Here is a 13,799-nt window from a genome sequence, read left to right as displayed (position 1 = left end):
GCATTAACAACACATTCTGGTAATGCATTACATTCACTGACAATTCTCCATGTAAAAAAAATCTACTTCTCATGTCCCACTTCACCACATTCCTACATAACTTCCAGTGATGGTCTCTGGTTCTTCCCTTCTCATCTTCTACTCTTTATAATCCGATCTGGATTAATCTGATAAAATCTTCTCACTAACTTAAACGTTTCTGCCATTTCACCTCTTTTACCAAACCCTGCAATCCACATTTCTGTCTCGTAGCCAGCATTCTAGAGTCCTGATATTGTCTTATTGATTCGTCTCTAGACCCTCTAACGTTTCCACATCACACTGAAAACCAGGTGACCAAATTTGAGCACAATAGTCCAAGTGTGTTTTCTGACCAGTGCTTTATACAGTGGCAGAACCACTTGCTTTTCCCCACTTGTATTATTATACATTATTATTATCTTATTTTATTTATTATTGCACTGTAGTCCTCCTTATCTTCAGGTCCGCTCTCCATAGTTTCAGTTATCCTTGGTCAACCCTGGTCCAAAAATATTAAATGGAAAATTCCAGAAATAAACAGTTTATAAGTTTTAAGTTGCCCGCTGTTCTGAGTAACATGATGAAATCTCATGCCGTCCCATCCGGGACATGAATTACCCCTTTGTTCAGCATATCATATGATGTACCATATACGCTACCCACCCATTAGTCGCTTAGTAGCCATCCAAAAATATTAAATGAAAATTCCAGAAATAAACAATTCATAAGTTTTAAATTGTGCAATGTTCTGAGTAGTTCTTGGTTATCTGATTGATTGTCATGTTATTGCAGTGCTTGTGTTCAAGTAATCCTTATTTTACTTAATAACGGCCCCAAAATGCAAGAGTAGTGATGCTGGCAATTCGAACATGCCAAAGAGAAGCCATAAAGTGCTTTCTTTTAAGTGGAAAGGTGAAAGTTCTTGACTTGAGAAAATAATAAACAAATAATATAAAAAACAACAACGTATGCTGAGGTTGCTAAGATTCCGTTCAAATTCAAATAACTTTCATTCCACTATGTTATTAGAAGTGTTCTATTTTACTATTATAGTTATTGTTGTTAATCTCTTACTGTGCCTGATTTATAAATTAAACTTTATCATAGGTATGTATAGGAAAAAACATAGTATACATGGGGTTCGGTACTATCTGTGGTTTCAGGTATCCACAGGAGGGGGGGGTCTTAGAACGTATACCCTTCAGATAAGGAAGAGGGGGAATACTGTATATATTATATATGTATTATTATATAAGTTTACATTATTATTGATCTCCTATCGACAGTTTTCCTCCGGATTAGTATATTGCTTGTTAGCATTCCAATATTATTGTATTTAACATTTTGTGCTTCTAAGGCAATTCTGAGTGAATCAATCCATCTAGACCCCTTAGTTTTCCTCTAGATCTCTTTCCTGCTATCTTGACATCAAACACTTATTTTGCTAACTGCACCTTACATTAGCCTTGCTCACACATTCTTGAATGCAAACAATATCAAGTTCTTTCCCTACTGTCTTCATTTTTAATGGTTCTGCCATTGATGCCATTTGTTCACTCCTCTAATTTTTATCAGAACTCATATCTGTAATCTATTTTCAAATTTAATTCGCTAAAATTATGCCCAAATAGCTGAAATATTTTACTTCTATCGGTTCTTTATTGAAAATGCACCTGAAGTTTTTTTTATATTCCTGCCTAATTTCATTGGTATGATTGTGATTTTGGTCTTTTTTTATTATTGATTTTCATGCCAAATTTGTTACAGCTGTTATTTAATTTAGAGAAATGGTAGTTTTTTTACCCAGTGCATGATCACTTCCCTACTTTTTTGGGAAAAAAAAGACACCTTTGGTTTCTAAAATAGTTTTCAGATTATCCAACTAACTACCTATCCTATCCATAGTACAAATGTGCTATTTTTTCCTTTTATGGATGTCACTGAAAAAAAAAAAACATATTATCATTATACATTCTTTTTCATAAAAGAAAACTTGCAATTAAAAAAAACATGCTGCAAATCATAAAATGTTGTTTTAACATCTTTGTGATTGAACAACTTGCTATGTCAAGAAAAGATATTTCAAATCATGTTATGATATTGATGTGTATTTCAGTATTGAATTTACATGTATACTTCCTAGTGTAGCCCATTATTTTTTAATATAATTAAACAAATATAGAAATGTAGATTTAAAATACTTTGTTTCAGTTTACAAGTTTCTGTTCTTGGTGCAAAATATTGTGAGAAAATCAAGAATGAATTATCTGATTTGTATAGTTGTCTTGTTTATACACTGCACAACCAGTTTTAAATTATGGTATTATGGGAGTTTTGAGAGAAATTAGTGGAGTGAATGAATGGCATAAGTAGTTGAATTGCATTAAAAATAGAGCTACTACAAAGAAACTTGATATCATTAGCATTCAAGAATGTGGGAGCAGAGCTACCTGACAACATTGAAACCTAAAAAATAACAGACTAATTTGAAAGAAAATTAGATAGGCAGCTAGTGATAATGTAAACTTAATTATTTAGTGTTATCATAGTTATTCTTGTGGTGTGTTAACACTTCAGCAGTAAGCATTTGGAGTTATCTAAAATTTGGCTATAGATTATGATTTTATACAGGTAATAAAAATAAAATCTCAATGTTTACCTTAATATATTTGATTGTCAGGGAGATGTCAAGCAATTTTCATTTTTGAGCAGTGTAAAAGAAAACTATTTTCCTAGGTCCTCACTGGAGGTTCCAAATTTTGTTAGGCTGATATGTAAAATGTAAGAATTTTAATAGTACCAGCATAAAACCCAGAATAGTTAGTTTTAAAGAAGCCCAGAAGAGCCTGATCAGAATCTGAGAATATACATTGCTCTCTCTTTTTTGGCCAAGGGCTAAGATTATGCAAGTCTGTCTCTGGGCCTTTAATTATTATTATAATACATATCTGTCAGAAACCCAAGAATTCTCACAAAACATTCTCTGATAGTATTACCATGAACCTGTATTTTTTCCACTGTTCATTGGGGAGGGTTTGAGTGTTCCCATTCCCCATATACACACATGACCTACCTAGTGAATTCTGCCACTTTTTATGCATTATTAACAGTCCATTATTGGTAGTATCTGGGATGTTACAATTTCATTGATCACTGAATATATTTGATTTATTTAAAAAAAAAAAATAGTCACTGATAGTTTGAATGGTTTATATCTATGGTTTATAGCCATTGATAATTTAACAGCTAGCTCTGGCAAACTACTTAATCTCATTTTCCCTTTCATGTTATGCTCAATGGCTTATTATAACTAAGTAGCTTGGCTTGGAAATTAGAGCATGTATAATTCAAATTCTTCATTAGTGTTTTTTTTTTAATCATCATTATTAAAGTGTTTATTACTATTAAGGTATTGTTTTTTTTTTTTCTCCCCTCTAGGATCTTCTGATGGTTGTCTATTTGGCACAGCTTACAAAAACTCAGTTAGCACTTCATGAAAAGCTTAGTTTAATTTGAACAGATTTATTTTTTTGGAATAAATTCTTTCAGAGATGTATGTCTGTTTATTGCTGTTATTACACACTTGAAACTTATTTTAACTTATAAAAATATTCAAACAAAATTTTTAAATACAGTATCATGCATAGTTCTTTTCCTTCCATTTTTAGTTTAATTTTGGTGTTAAAATTAAACTAAAAATTTTGGTGTTTTTAGTTAGTGTTTTGAAATAATTTTCTAAACATTCACAAAGAAAATGCATTAGAATCAAATGATGATACCTAATTAACTTATTTAATATAATTTTGTAGTGAAACATATGGGAGGTTGATAAACTTATTGTAGTAAAATGACAGTCATCTAAAAATAAATAAAAAAAGTTGCATTTTGCAAATAGCATTTTAGTAGTAGAATACAAAACACAGTGTTTTCAACTTATATACTTCAGATAGTCCAAAATATTTTCATTTTTAGCTTATGTTTTATTTTGAAACATTTTCTATTTTAATTCTCTTCACAAATTTTAGTTGAAGATCCCAATTTTTTTTTTTTTTAATTTATTTATTGTATTTTTTTATTTTTTTGAGAGAAAAAACCCACTTGTCCATGTCAGAGATTGACTAACTTGGGAAAAGTCAAAGAAAGGTTAAGAAAATACTTCCTTTAGTTGCCAACTAGAACTGAACTTTCTGGATGCAAACATCACTTCTACTGACCTACACAGACCTGGGGAAATAATGTGGACACTTGTAAAATATCTTTCTCTTTAGAGCAGGCATGAAATACAAAAATTAGATATGGACCAGATATCTTCATAAAATGTACATGGTATACTTTGCAGCAAATTTCTATATTTTAAGTGAGGGATTCTGATCATCATCATCAAATTCCTGACATGTACCCTCAAAGGGTGTACAGGATTTGATAGTACTACATGAAAAATTTACATCGTTACTAACTTCCTATCTACAATTTTCCTCCAAATCAGTCTGTTTTTTGTCAAGACTCCAACGTTATCAGATCTTATATTTCTGTCGTCTAAGGCACTTTGTACCATATCAATCCACCTATATCTTGGTCTTCCTCTGGGTCATTTTCCTGTCAACCTAGTAGAGAACACTTGTTTTGCTAATCTTTCCTCGCCCATTCTGTCCAAGTGACCATACCACCTGAGATCAGCTCTGCTAATGCATTCCTGAATGCTGACAATGTCTAGTTCTTTCCTAATATTCTCATTTTTAAAATGATATTGCCATTTCGTTTGTCTAGTTTCACTAGTCTTTGGTCACATGTGTTACTTCTGACCCAGCTCTCAGATCCATAAGTTAAAACTAGTTTGAACACTGTCTTGTATACAGCTAATTTAGTGTATCGACTAATTTCTCTATTATTCCATATGAATTTATTCAGTTGACTTCCTACCATACCAGCTTTGTTGATTCTGTTTCTATTTCCATATTTAATTTACCATCTTCAGTAAAAATCGTGACTAAGTAGCTGAAATGTTTTACTTGTTCCACAGGTTCTCCGTTCACAATGCAGTTGACAGTCTCAACGATTCTGCCTATTTTCATTGTCTTTGTCTTTTTATTGCTGACCTTCATACCATATCTATTACAACAGTTATTCAATTTAGTCAGTGAATCTTGCAGACTTGTAGCAGATTTATTTAGAAGTATAACATCGTCCGCATAAAGCAAAGAGCTGACATTAACATCCCCAATTTTGATCTCATGTTGAATACCACTTTCCTTCATAATGTGATCCATATAGATAATGAATAACAGAGGGGATAATGTACATCCTTGTCTCACACCAGATTTAATGATTAAACCATCTTCGTGTACTTTCTTCAATTCTAACTGCTGACTTGCAACTGAAATAAAGACTTATTGCTTGATATAATGCCCCATTGACACCATATAACCGTAGTGTATTGAATAGCTTCTCTGTTGGCACCTTGTCATATGCCTTTTCCAGATCGACAAAACTTAAATACAGATCTTTGTTATATTTCCATGCTTTCTCGACTATTTGTCGTAAAGTGAAAATCTGATCCTGACAGCCTCTATTTGGCCTAAATCCAGCTTGTTCTTCACCAAGCTTTTCTTTCACAATTCTTCTCAACCGTTTCTCAAGTATATTTGCATAGATCTTGCCCGGTACACTCAGTAGGGAAATACCTCTGTAATTCTCACATTCAGTTTTATTTCCCTTTTTATATATGGGTACTATTAGAGCTCTACTCCAATCATCAGGAATTCGTCCCTCTGTCCAGGCCTTCTGAACTATGCACTTCCTGCAGCCACTGTAGGACTTTTATACCACCATACTTCAGCATTTCTGGTCGAATATCATCTACTCCTGCTGACTTTCCACATTTCAAACCTTTGATGGCTTTTTCTACTTCAAATATGGATATGTATTCCTGACTGTATGCCTGTTGAGTGTTTTTTACCACTATGCTATCACTGCTTGTTTTATTTAGCAATTTTTTGAAGTAATTACTCCGTACTTCAAGGATATCTTTTTCTAACAATTTCATGTTACCTTTATCATTTCTAACTCCTTTTACAACACTCTTTCCTCCATTTCTAAGCTTCTTCAACTTCCTCCAGAATATCTTACCACCTTCTTGATATTTATTTTCAATGTTCTTGCCAAAGTCCTCCTATGACATTTGTTTAGCTAGTTTTACATAGTGTTTAGCTTTCTTACATTTGTCTCTGTATTCTCTAAGAGCACAAACTGACTTATTTGCCAGGAACTTTTGATATGCTTTCTTCTTTTCCTTCACTGCCTCTTTAACTTCCTGTGTCCACCATGGAGTTCTGATTTTTCTATCCTTGCAGACAACCTCACCACATGCCTCTCTAGCTGAATCAATCAGGGTTTTCTTCAAGGTTTGCCACTGATTCTCCAAGTTTTGGTTCTTGTTCTCAACCTCTTTCATTTTTTTTTCAATAATCTCTGTGTATTTTAGTCTACAGTTCACATTGAGAGCTGCTCAACTTTTATTCGCTTTAAAACTTTCTTACATGTCATTCTTTTCAATATGAAATTCAAAGTGAATGGTGATCACTTCCAATTTCAAATCCTCTGTACACTCTATTGTACTGCACCAGGGAGAAGACATTACTATCAACAATAACATAGTCAATGAGGCTTTTCTTATTCCTTGCCTCTTTAATTCCATGTGAAATACAAGTACACCTACAGATTTTTTTTAAATTTCTTAATATTTTTCAAATATATGTAATATTGATCACTGACGGAAGAGGTTAGATGGCTTCAGTTCAACTAGGTGATGTAAAGCTACTGAATGAAAGATATTAAAAATCCAATATGTTTAATAGCCAAATATTTTAAAACTTAAAATATATCAAAATTAAAAGTTTGAGAATCAATACATAATTTTGTTATTATTAGTTTTTAGTCATAAAAAGAGAGTTGGTATATATATATATGAAGGGTGCAGGGGAAAAACAACTTCAGTCCACGATATTGACTTCCGAAAAAAACATAATTAAATTTTTCTTGTCAAAACAAGTAAACATAGCATAATAAAATTAAAAAAAAAATAATAGATATGGTACATTCATGTATATTAAGCATAATTAATTTAAATAGTACTTGAAAATTAAAAAAAAACAAATGGCAAATAATGGCTTTTTTGTCGAAATGGCCGGACTGAAGTTGTTTTTCCCCGGTAAATCCTATATAAAAAAATGGTTGTTATGCACATTTTTTTATTAATTGGATTGGTAATATCCGATTTTTTAATTAATTATTTAATTTATAAATAATGATCAGATCTCATCCCTTGTTTTAAAGATAATAGGTACTAAGGGAATTATAACAAAGATCTGTATTTAAGTTTTGTCGATTTGGAAAAGGCATATGACAAGGTGCCAAGAGAGAAGCTATTCAATACGCTGCAGTTATATGGTGTCAATGGGGCATTATATCAAGCAATACTTAGTCTTTATTTGAGTTGTGAGTCAGCAGTTAGAATTGAAGGAAGTACAGGAAGATGGTTTAATGTTAAATCTGGTGTGAGACAAAGATGTACATTATCCCCTCTGTTATTCATTATCTATATGGATCACATTATGAAGGAATGTGGTATTAAACCTGATATCAAAATTGGAGATGTTAATGTCAGCTGTTTGCTTTATGCGGATGATGTTATACTTCTAAATAAATCCGCTACAAGTCTGCAAGATTCTCTGACTAAATTGAATAGCTGTTGTAATAGATATGGTATGAAGGTCAGCAATAAAAAGACAAAGACAATGAAAATAGGCAGAATCATTGAAAATGTCAACTGTGTTGTGAATGGAGAACCTGTGGAACAAGTAAAACATTTCAGCTACTTAGGCACAATTTTTACTGAAGATGGTAAACTAAACATAGAAATAGACAACCGAATCAGCAAAGCTGGTATCGTGGGAAATCAATTGAATAAATTCATATGGAATAAGAAAGAAATTAGTCGGAACACTAAATTAGCTGTATACAAGACTGTGTTCAAACCAATTTTAACTTATGGATCTGAGAGCTGGGTCAGAAGTAAAACACTTGACCAAAGACTAGAGACCGCAGATATGAGAGTCCTGAGAAAGATTAGAGGCGTGAACAGATGGCATCAATGGCAATATCATATTAAAAATGAGGATATTAGGAAAGAACTTGACATTGTCAGCATCCAGGAATGCGTTAGCAGAGCTAATCTCAGATGGTATGGTTACTTAAATAGAATGGGAGAGGAAAGATTAGCAAAACAAGTGTTCTCTGCCAGGTTGGCAGGAAAACGGCCCAGAGGAAGACCAAGATATAGGTGGATTGATACGGTACAAAGTGCCTTAGACGATAGAAATATAAGATCTGATAATGTTGGAGTCTTGACAAGTAACAGACTGATTTGGAGGAAAATTGTAGATAGGAAGTTAGTAATGATGTAATTTTTTCATGTAGTACTGTCATATCCTGAACACCCCTTGAGGGTACATGGCAGGAATTTGATGATGATGATGATGATGACAAAGGTTGGTAAGTGCTTATTTTATTAAGTAAGCAATAATACACAAAAAATGAAATGGTAAAAAGTAATAAAATTTTAAGTAGTTTAAATATTGTAGTTTTAAAATAATCATTTATTTCAATCATCTAATGGATGGTCATCAACGTTGTCGTCATCGCTTTTAATAAAACTTTTAACTTTGTTCTTAGTCTCTTCTGAAATTTTGTGGGGTCTGCTTAGGTGTTTACCACTCCAATCTTTAGGTGACTGACCAGTATTTATCAAACAGTTTTTAATCCTTTTCACTCGTTCTTCAGATATACCATGCAAAGAAATAAATGCTTTATGGCAAATTCTGACATCTTTGCTATTCCCCTCATCGCGCCTTGCAGTAATCTGACACGAAAAGCAAATGAAGCCGTGTTCACCCTCGCATCAACTCCTTTTCTAGGACACTCTCTCATTATGGGAAGGATTGTAATTAGCCCACTTAAATAAGAGTTTTGTCATTATAGTTCCCTAATAAGTTAAAATCACGAATAATTCTTTTTCGTTAGGCATCAGGAATAGTTTCGAAACAACGATACCTTTTGCATAAATAGTCAGTACCAACTTCGTGCTTTGTTGCGTGAAGAATTTTCATTACCTCTCTAGTCCTATCTGTCTTTTTTCGTTTCTTTGTGAGTTTTTCTTTAGTATCAGCTTCACTTTCATTAGAACTATTATAATAATCACTTATCATTTTCACACTACTTTTTATTATTAAAAAATAATTAAAATACTCATAAAACCAAAACAGTACTACTATAATCAAAACTAGTAGTGATGCAACAAACCACTGATAACAAAATAATGGCTAATGCAATAGTGATAATAGTTGATGTGATTGGACTGAAGTTGTTTTTCCATACATCTGGTCGGACTGAGGGTGTTCTTCCCAAGTTTAAGAAATATTCTCCATTCATTTGTCTGCACTGAGGTACTTTATGCAGAAAGTCATATTTATGAGATGAAACCTTCCTTTAATCCCCAACAAATGGCAGCATTAGGTTGAATTCACAAAAATTGGACCGAAGTTGTTTTTCCCCTGTACTCGTCATATATACCTGGGGGTGCTTAAGGGTCAAAGCTGTATAACTGAGAGGAGACCTCCACATAGCCTTTAAAGGAATGTAGAGAACCGAGCAGGGCTTCTGACCAAATGTCTAATCCTCACCTTTTCGTGGAGCACCCTGTTGGGTATCTACCTAGAAACTGAACGAACGAAGATGGGCTGACAATTTGGGATTTAGCTGACCAAATTGTATTCTTATTGGCTTAAACCAATATACAAAATGATGGTACAAAATTACAAAATTTCATGCAGGCTGGGCCATTGCCTGGTTAAACAAGGCTCCCGTTGTTTTCGCCAGGGAACAGCGAAAAGTCAGCTACTGGAACAAATCTGAAAGCACACCTCAACTCAACATCACCAGAGTTAAAGATCAGTAGTATCAACATAGAAGCCTGAATGGCAAAGAAATGAAGCTAACTGAAGAATTAGATCAGTACCAGATCGACATAATAGGGGTGACTGAAAACAAAAAAAAAAAAGGCAAAAACTGGTGAGATCTTTCTAAGCAATAAATACAAAATGTTATACTCAGGCAATGACAATCAAGGAAAAGAAGGGGTAGCCAATAGTATTCAACACTAAATACGACGCTAATCTTCTTGAATGGCAGGCAGTCTCAAGTAGAGTGATGTAGGCAAATATCAGAATGGGGACCTGGACAATGAGACTTATTTATGCCTATGGTCCCACAGAAGACTATTAAGCTAGAAGTGGAAGAATTTTTTGAGGCTCTAGAGAAAGCTACTAACACAATGAAAAAGGAAAAGTTGGTCCTTGTTGGGGACCTAAATAGCAGAGTAGGAAGTGATTGTCAGACATACAAAAATGTTTTGGAAAAATTTGGAGAAAAGAACAAAGCTAATAATAATGGCAAATACCTGTTGGATTTCTGCTCAGGACATGGACTGGTTATTACTAACACCATGTTCTAACATAAAAATGTGCACAAATTCAAATGGAGAGAAGAGGCAAGGAATAAGAAAAGTCTTATTGACTATGTTATTGCTGATGATGTTTTCTCCCTGGTGCGGGTCACCAGAGTGTACAGAGGATTTGAAATTGGAAGCAATCACTATTTAGTCTTGAGCAGGATAAAACTGAATTTTATATTGAAAAGAATGACATGTAAGAAAGTTTTAAAGCGAATAAAAGTTGAGCAGCTCTCAATGTGAACTGTAGACTAAAATACACAAAGATTATTGAAAAAAAAATGAAAGAGGTTGAGAACAAGAACCAAACCGTGGAGATTCAATGGCAAACCTTGAAGAAAACCCTGATTGATTCAGCTAGAGAGGCATGTGGTGAGGTTGTCTGCAAGGATAGAAAAATCAGAACTCCATGGTGGACACAGGAAGTTAAAGAGGCAGTGAAGGAAAAGAAGAAAGCATATAAAAAGTTCCTGGATTCAGGCCAAATAAAGGCTGCCAGGATCAGATTTTCATTTTATGACAGATAGTTGAGAAATCATGGGAATATAACAAAGATCTGTATTTAAGTTTTGTAGATCTGAAAAAGGCATATGACAATGTGCCAAGAGAGAAGCTATTCAAAACACTAGAGTTATATGGTGTCAATGGGGCATTATATCAAGCAATACCTAGTCTTTATTTGAGTTGTAAGTCAGCAGTTAAAATTGAAGGAAGTACAGGAAGGTGGTTTTACCCATTAACATACAAAGACGTCTGTGACAAGTCTTTTGTTTATTGCACCAAAATTGATTTTGACGTATCGCAGACGTTACAAAGTTCCCGTCAATTTCAAAAGAATTTCATACAAAGACGTCTGTGACAATTCTTTAGTTTATTGCTTAAATTGATTGACGTATCGCAGACAGTTAATGTTAAATCTGGTGTTAGACAAGGATGTACATTATCCCCTCTGTTATTCATTATCTATATGGATCGCATTATGAAGGAAAGTGGTATTAAACATGATATCAAAATTGGAGATGTTAATGTCAGCTCTTTGCTTTATGTGGATGATGTTATACTTCTAAATAAATCTGCTACAAGTCTGCAAGATTCCCTGACTAAATTGAATAACTGTTGTAATAGATATGGTGTGAAGGTCAGCATTAAAAAGACAACAACAATGAAAATAGGCAGAAACATTGAAAATGTTAACTGCATTATGATTGGAGAACATATAGAACAAGTAAAACATTTCATCTACTTGGGCACGATTTTTATTGAAGATGGTAAATTAAATATGGAAATAGACAACAGAATCAACAAAGCTGGTATGGTTAGAACTCAACTGAATAAATTTATATTGAATAAGAGAGAAATTAGCCAAAACACTAAATTAGCTATATACAAAACAGTGTTCAAACCAATTTTAACTTATGGATCTGAGAGCTGGGTCAGAAGTAAAACACTTGACCAAAGACTTGAGACTGCAGATATGAGAGTCCCTAAAAAGATTAGGGGCATGAACTGATGGCATCAATGACAATATATTAAAATTGAGGATATTAGGAAAGAACTTGACATTGTCATCATCCAGGAATGCATTAGCAGAGCTAATCTCGAGTGGTATGGACACTTAAACAGAATGGGAGAGGAAAGATTAGCAAAAGAAGTGTTCTCTGCCAGGTTGCCTGGAAAAACACCCAGAGAAAGACCAAGATATAGGTGGATTGATACAGTAAAAAGTGCCTTAGAAGACAGATATATATAAGGTCTGATAATATTGGAGTCTTTACAGGTAAGACTGATTTGGAGGAAAATTGTAGATAGGAAGTTAGTAATGATGTAAATTTGTCATATAGTACTATCATATCCTGTACACCCCCTTCAGGTTATATACCAGGGATTCGATTATATTCATTAATTCTTTCCAGAGCTGGTATTCATTTAAATACTACCTTCTTGACAAGTTCTGATATTCTTACATTTGTCTTGTTAAATTTTAAACCCATTATCTTTTAAACATTCCTGTCTGCTCTGGGTATCTCTGCAGTGCATTTGCAAGGATAACATTTATTGTCCTATACGGAAGGCTTGGATTCAAATTGTCTAGAGTGAGAGAAACCTTTTTGACTGAAGGCAAGTCTCATACAGATGTAAGGTGTTTCTTGAAATATGAGCAAATGGGAAAACCAACTAACTTCATAGATTTGCCTTACTCATATTTCTAACAAAACCAAAGTCCAATCTTTTAAGATCATTCTTTAAAGTACCAAGCTCATCTGAATGGTTACTAACTACCAACTTTTAAGTCATCAGCAAAGAGAGAAATTTTGTATATAATATTTGAACCTTAATCATTCAGATATTACACAACCTTCTGAAAATTTTTCAGATTACTGGCATTATTTGATTACTTCTTGTGTGTTGTTTTGTGGATGATAAATTTATGGAGCTGTCTTCGCTTTTCTCCATTGCGAGACTAAATACCAGCAATTATAATGAAGTGATATTAACATAAATTAAATGTCCTTTAAGTAGATTTCCTCTCTGATATTTTACTTCACGAAATCCTAGAAATGTTCTGCTTAATCATTTTAGAAAACTGCCAAATTGATAAACTAAGAAAATTATTTTTTAAATGAATTTTCAGAACAGATACTGTAACAAATTTTAGCTCATATAGTGCAATGGTTTTTTGCACACAACATTTTTTAAACTTTTTAATTTACTATCATAAAATGTTTTAGTCAAAAATATTTTTCTTCCATAATAAAAGCAATATTCTTATGGGAAATATTATTTTGAAACTGATAGCATTGTTACAATTCTAGTTAGTCAAGTGAAAATCATTGAACAAATGTAAAACTATTTGAAAATAATGTTTATATAAATTTTGTAGCTTTAGATGAATAATTTTGAATTTTGTTTTATTGAAACTGCATTACAGTAGCTGATTAAATCAACAAAAACTTCAAATTTCATGAACTTTTATTGGATTCAAACATTTCAAAAACAGCAACTGAAATTATATACAAAAAGATGCATTTAATATGTCTTGGATAAAATAATTTATTTGATAACGTTTACATTTGTGGTGTTTCCATTCCTTCGTTAATTATCCTCTGATATTTTGCTGATTTTATATCACATTCACAAATAGCAACAGCTATTAAATTGCTTTGCTTTCACTCTTGATACTGCTCATTTGGAATTTTTAATAAGCTTGTTTAAA

The 13,799-nt window shown here is 33.0% G+C and overlaps 1 protein-coding gene across 1 annotated transcript in view; it reads left to right on the top strand.

Moving 5' to 3' along the window:
* LOC150093875 (eukaryotic translation initiation factor 3 subunit F-like) overlaps nucleotides 1-3,577 on the top strand; it is an 82,083-nt gene extending 78,506 nt beyond the window's left edge. Inside the window, exon 8 of the mRNA XM_090412995.1 lies at nucleotides 3,460-3,577. Within this exon, the coding sequence (XP_090269121.1) occupies nucleotides 3,460-3,537 (78 nt within the window). The 3' untranslated portion in view covers nucleotides 3,538-3,577. The remainder of the gene's footprint in view (nucleotides 1-3,459) is intronic.
* Nucleotides 3,578-13,799: the final 10,222 nt, after the last annotated feature.

The sequence above is a fragment of the Typopeltis vanoorti genome, chromosome 23 (genome assembly GCF_054136105.1).
Source record: "Typopeltis vanoorti isolate ZY-2024b chromosome 23, IOZ_Tvanoo_1.0, whole genome shotgun sequence".
Lineage (NCBI taxonomy): Eukaryota > Metazoa > Arthropoda > Arachnida > Uropygi > Thelyphonidae > Typopeltis > Typopeltis vanoorti.
This window is presented reverse-complemented; position numbering and strand designations above follow the sequence as displayed.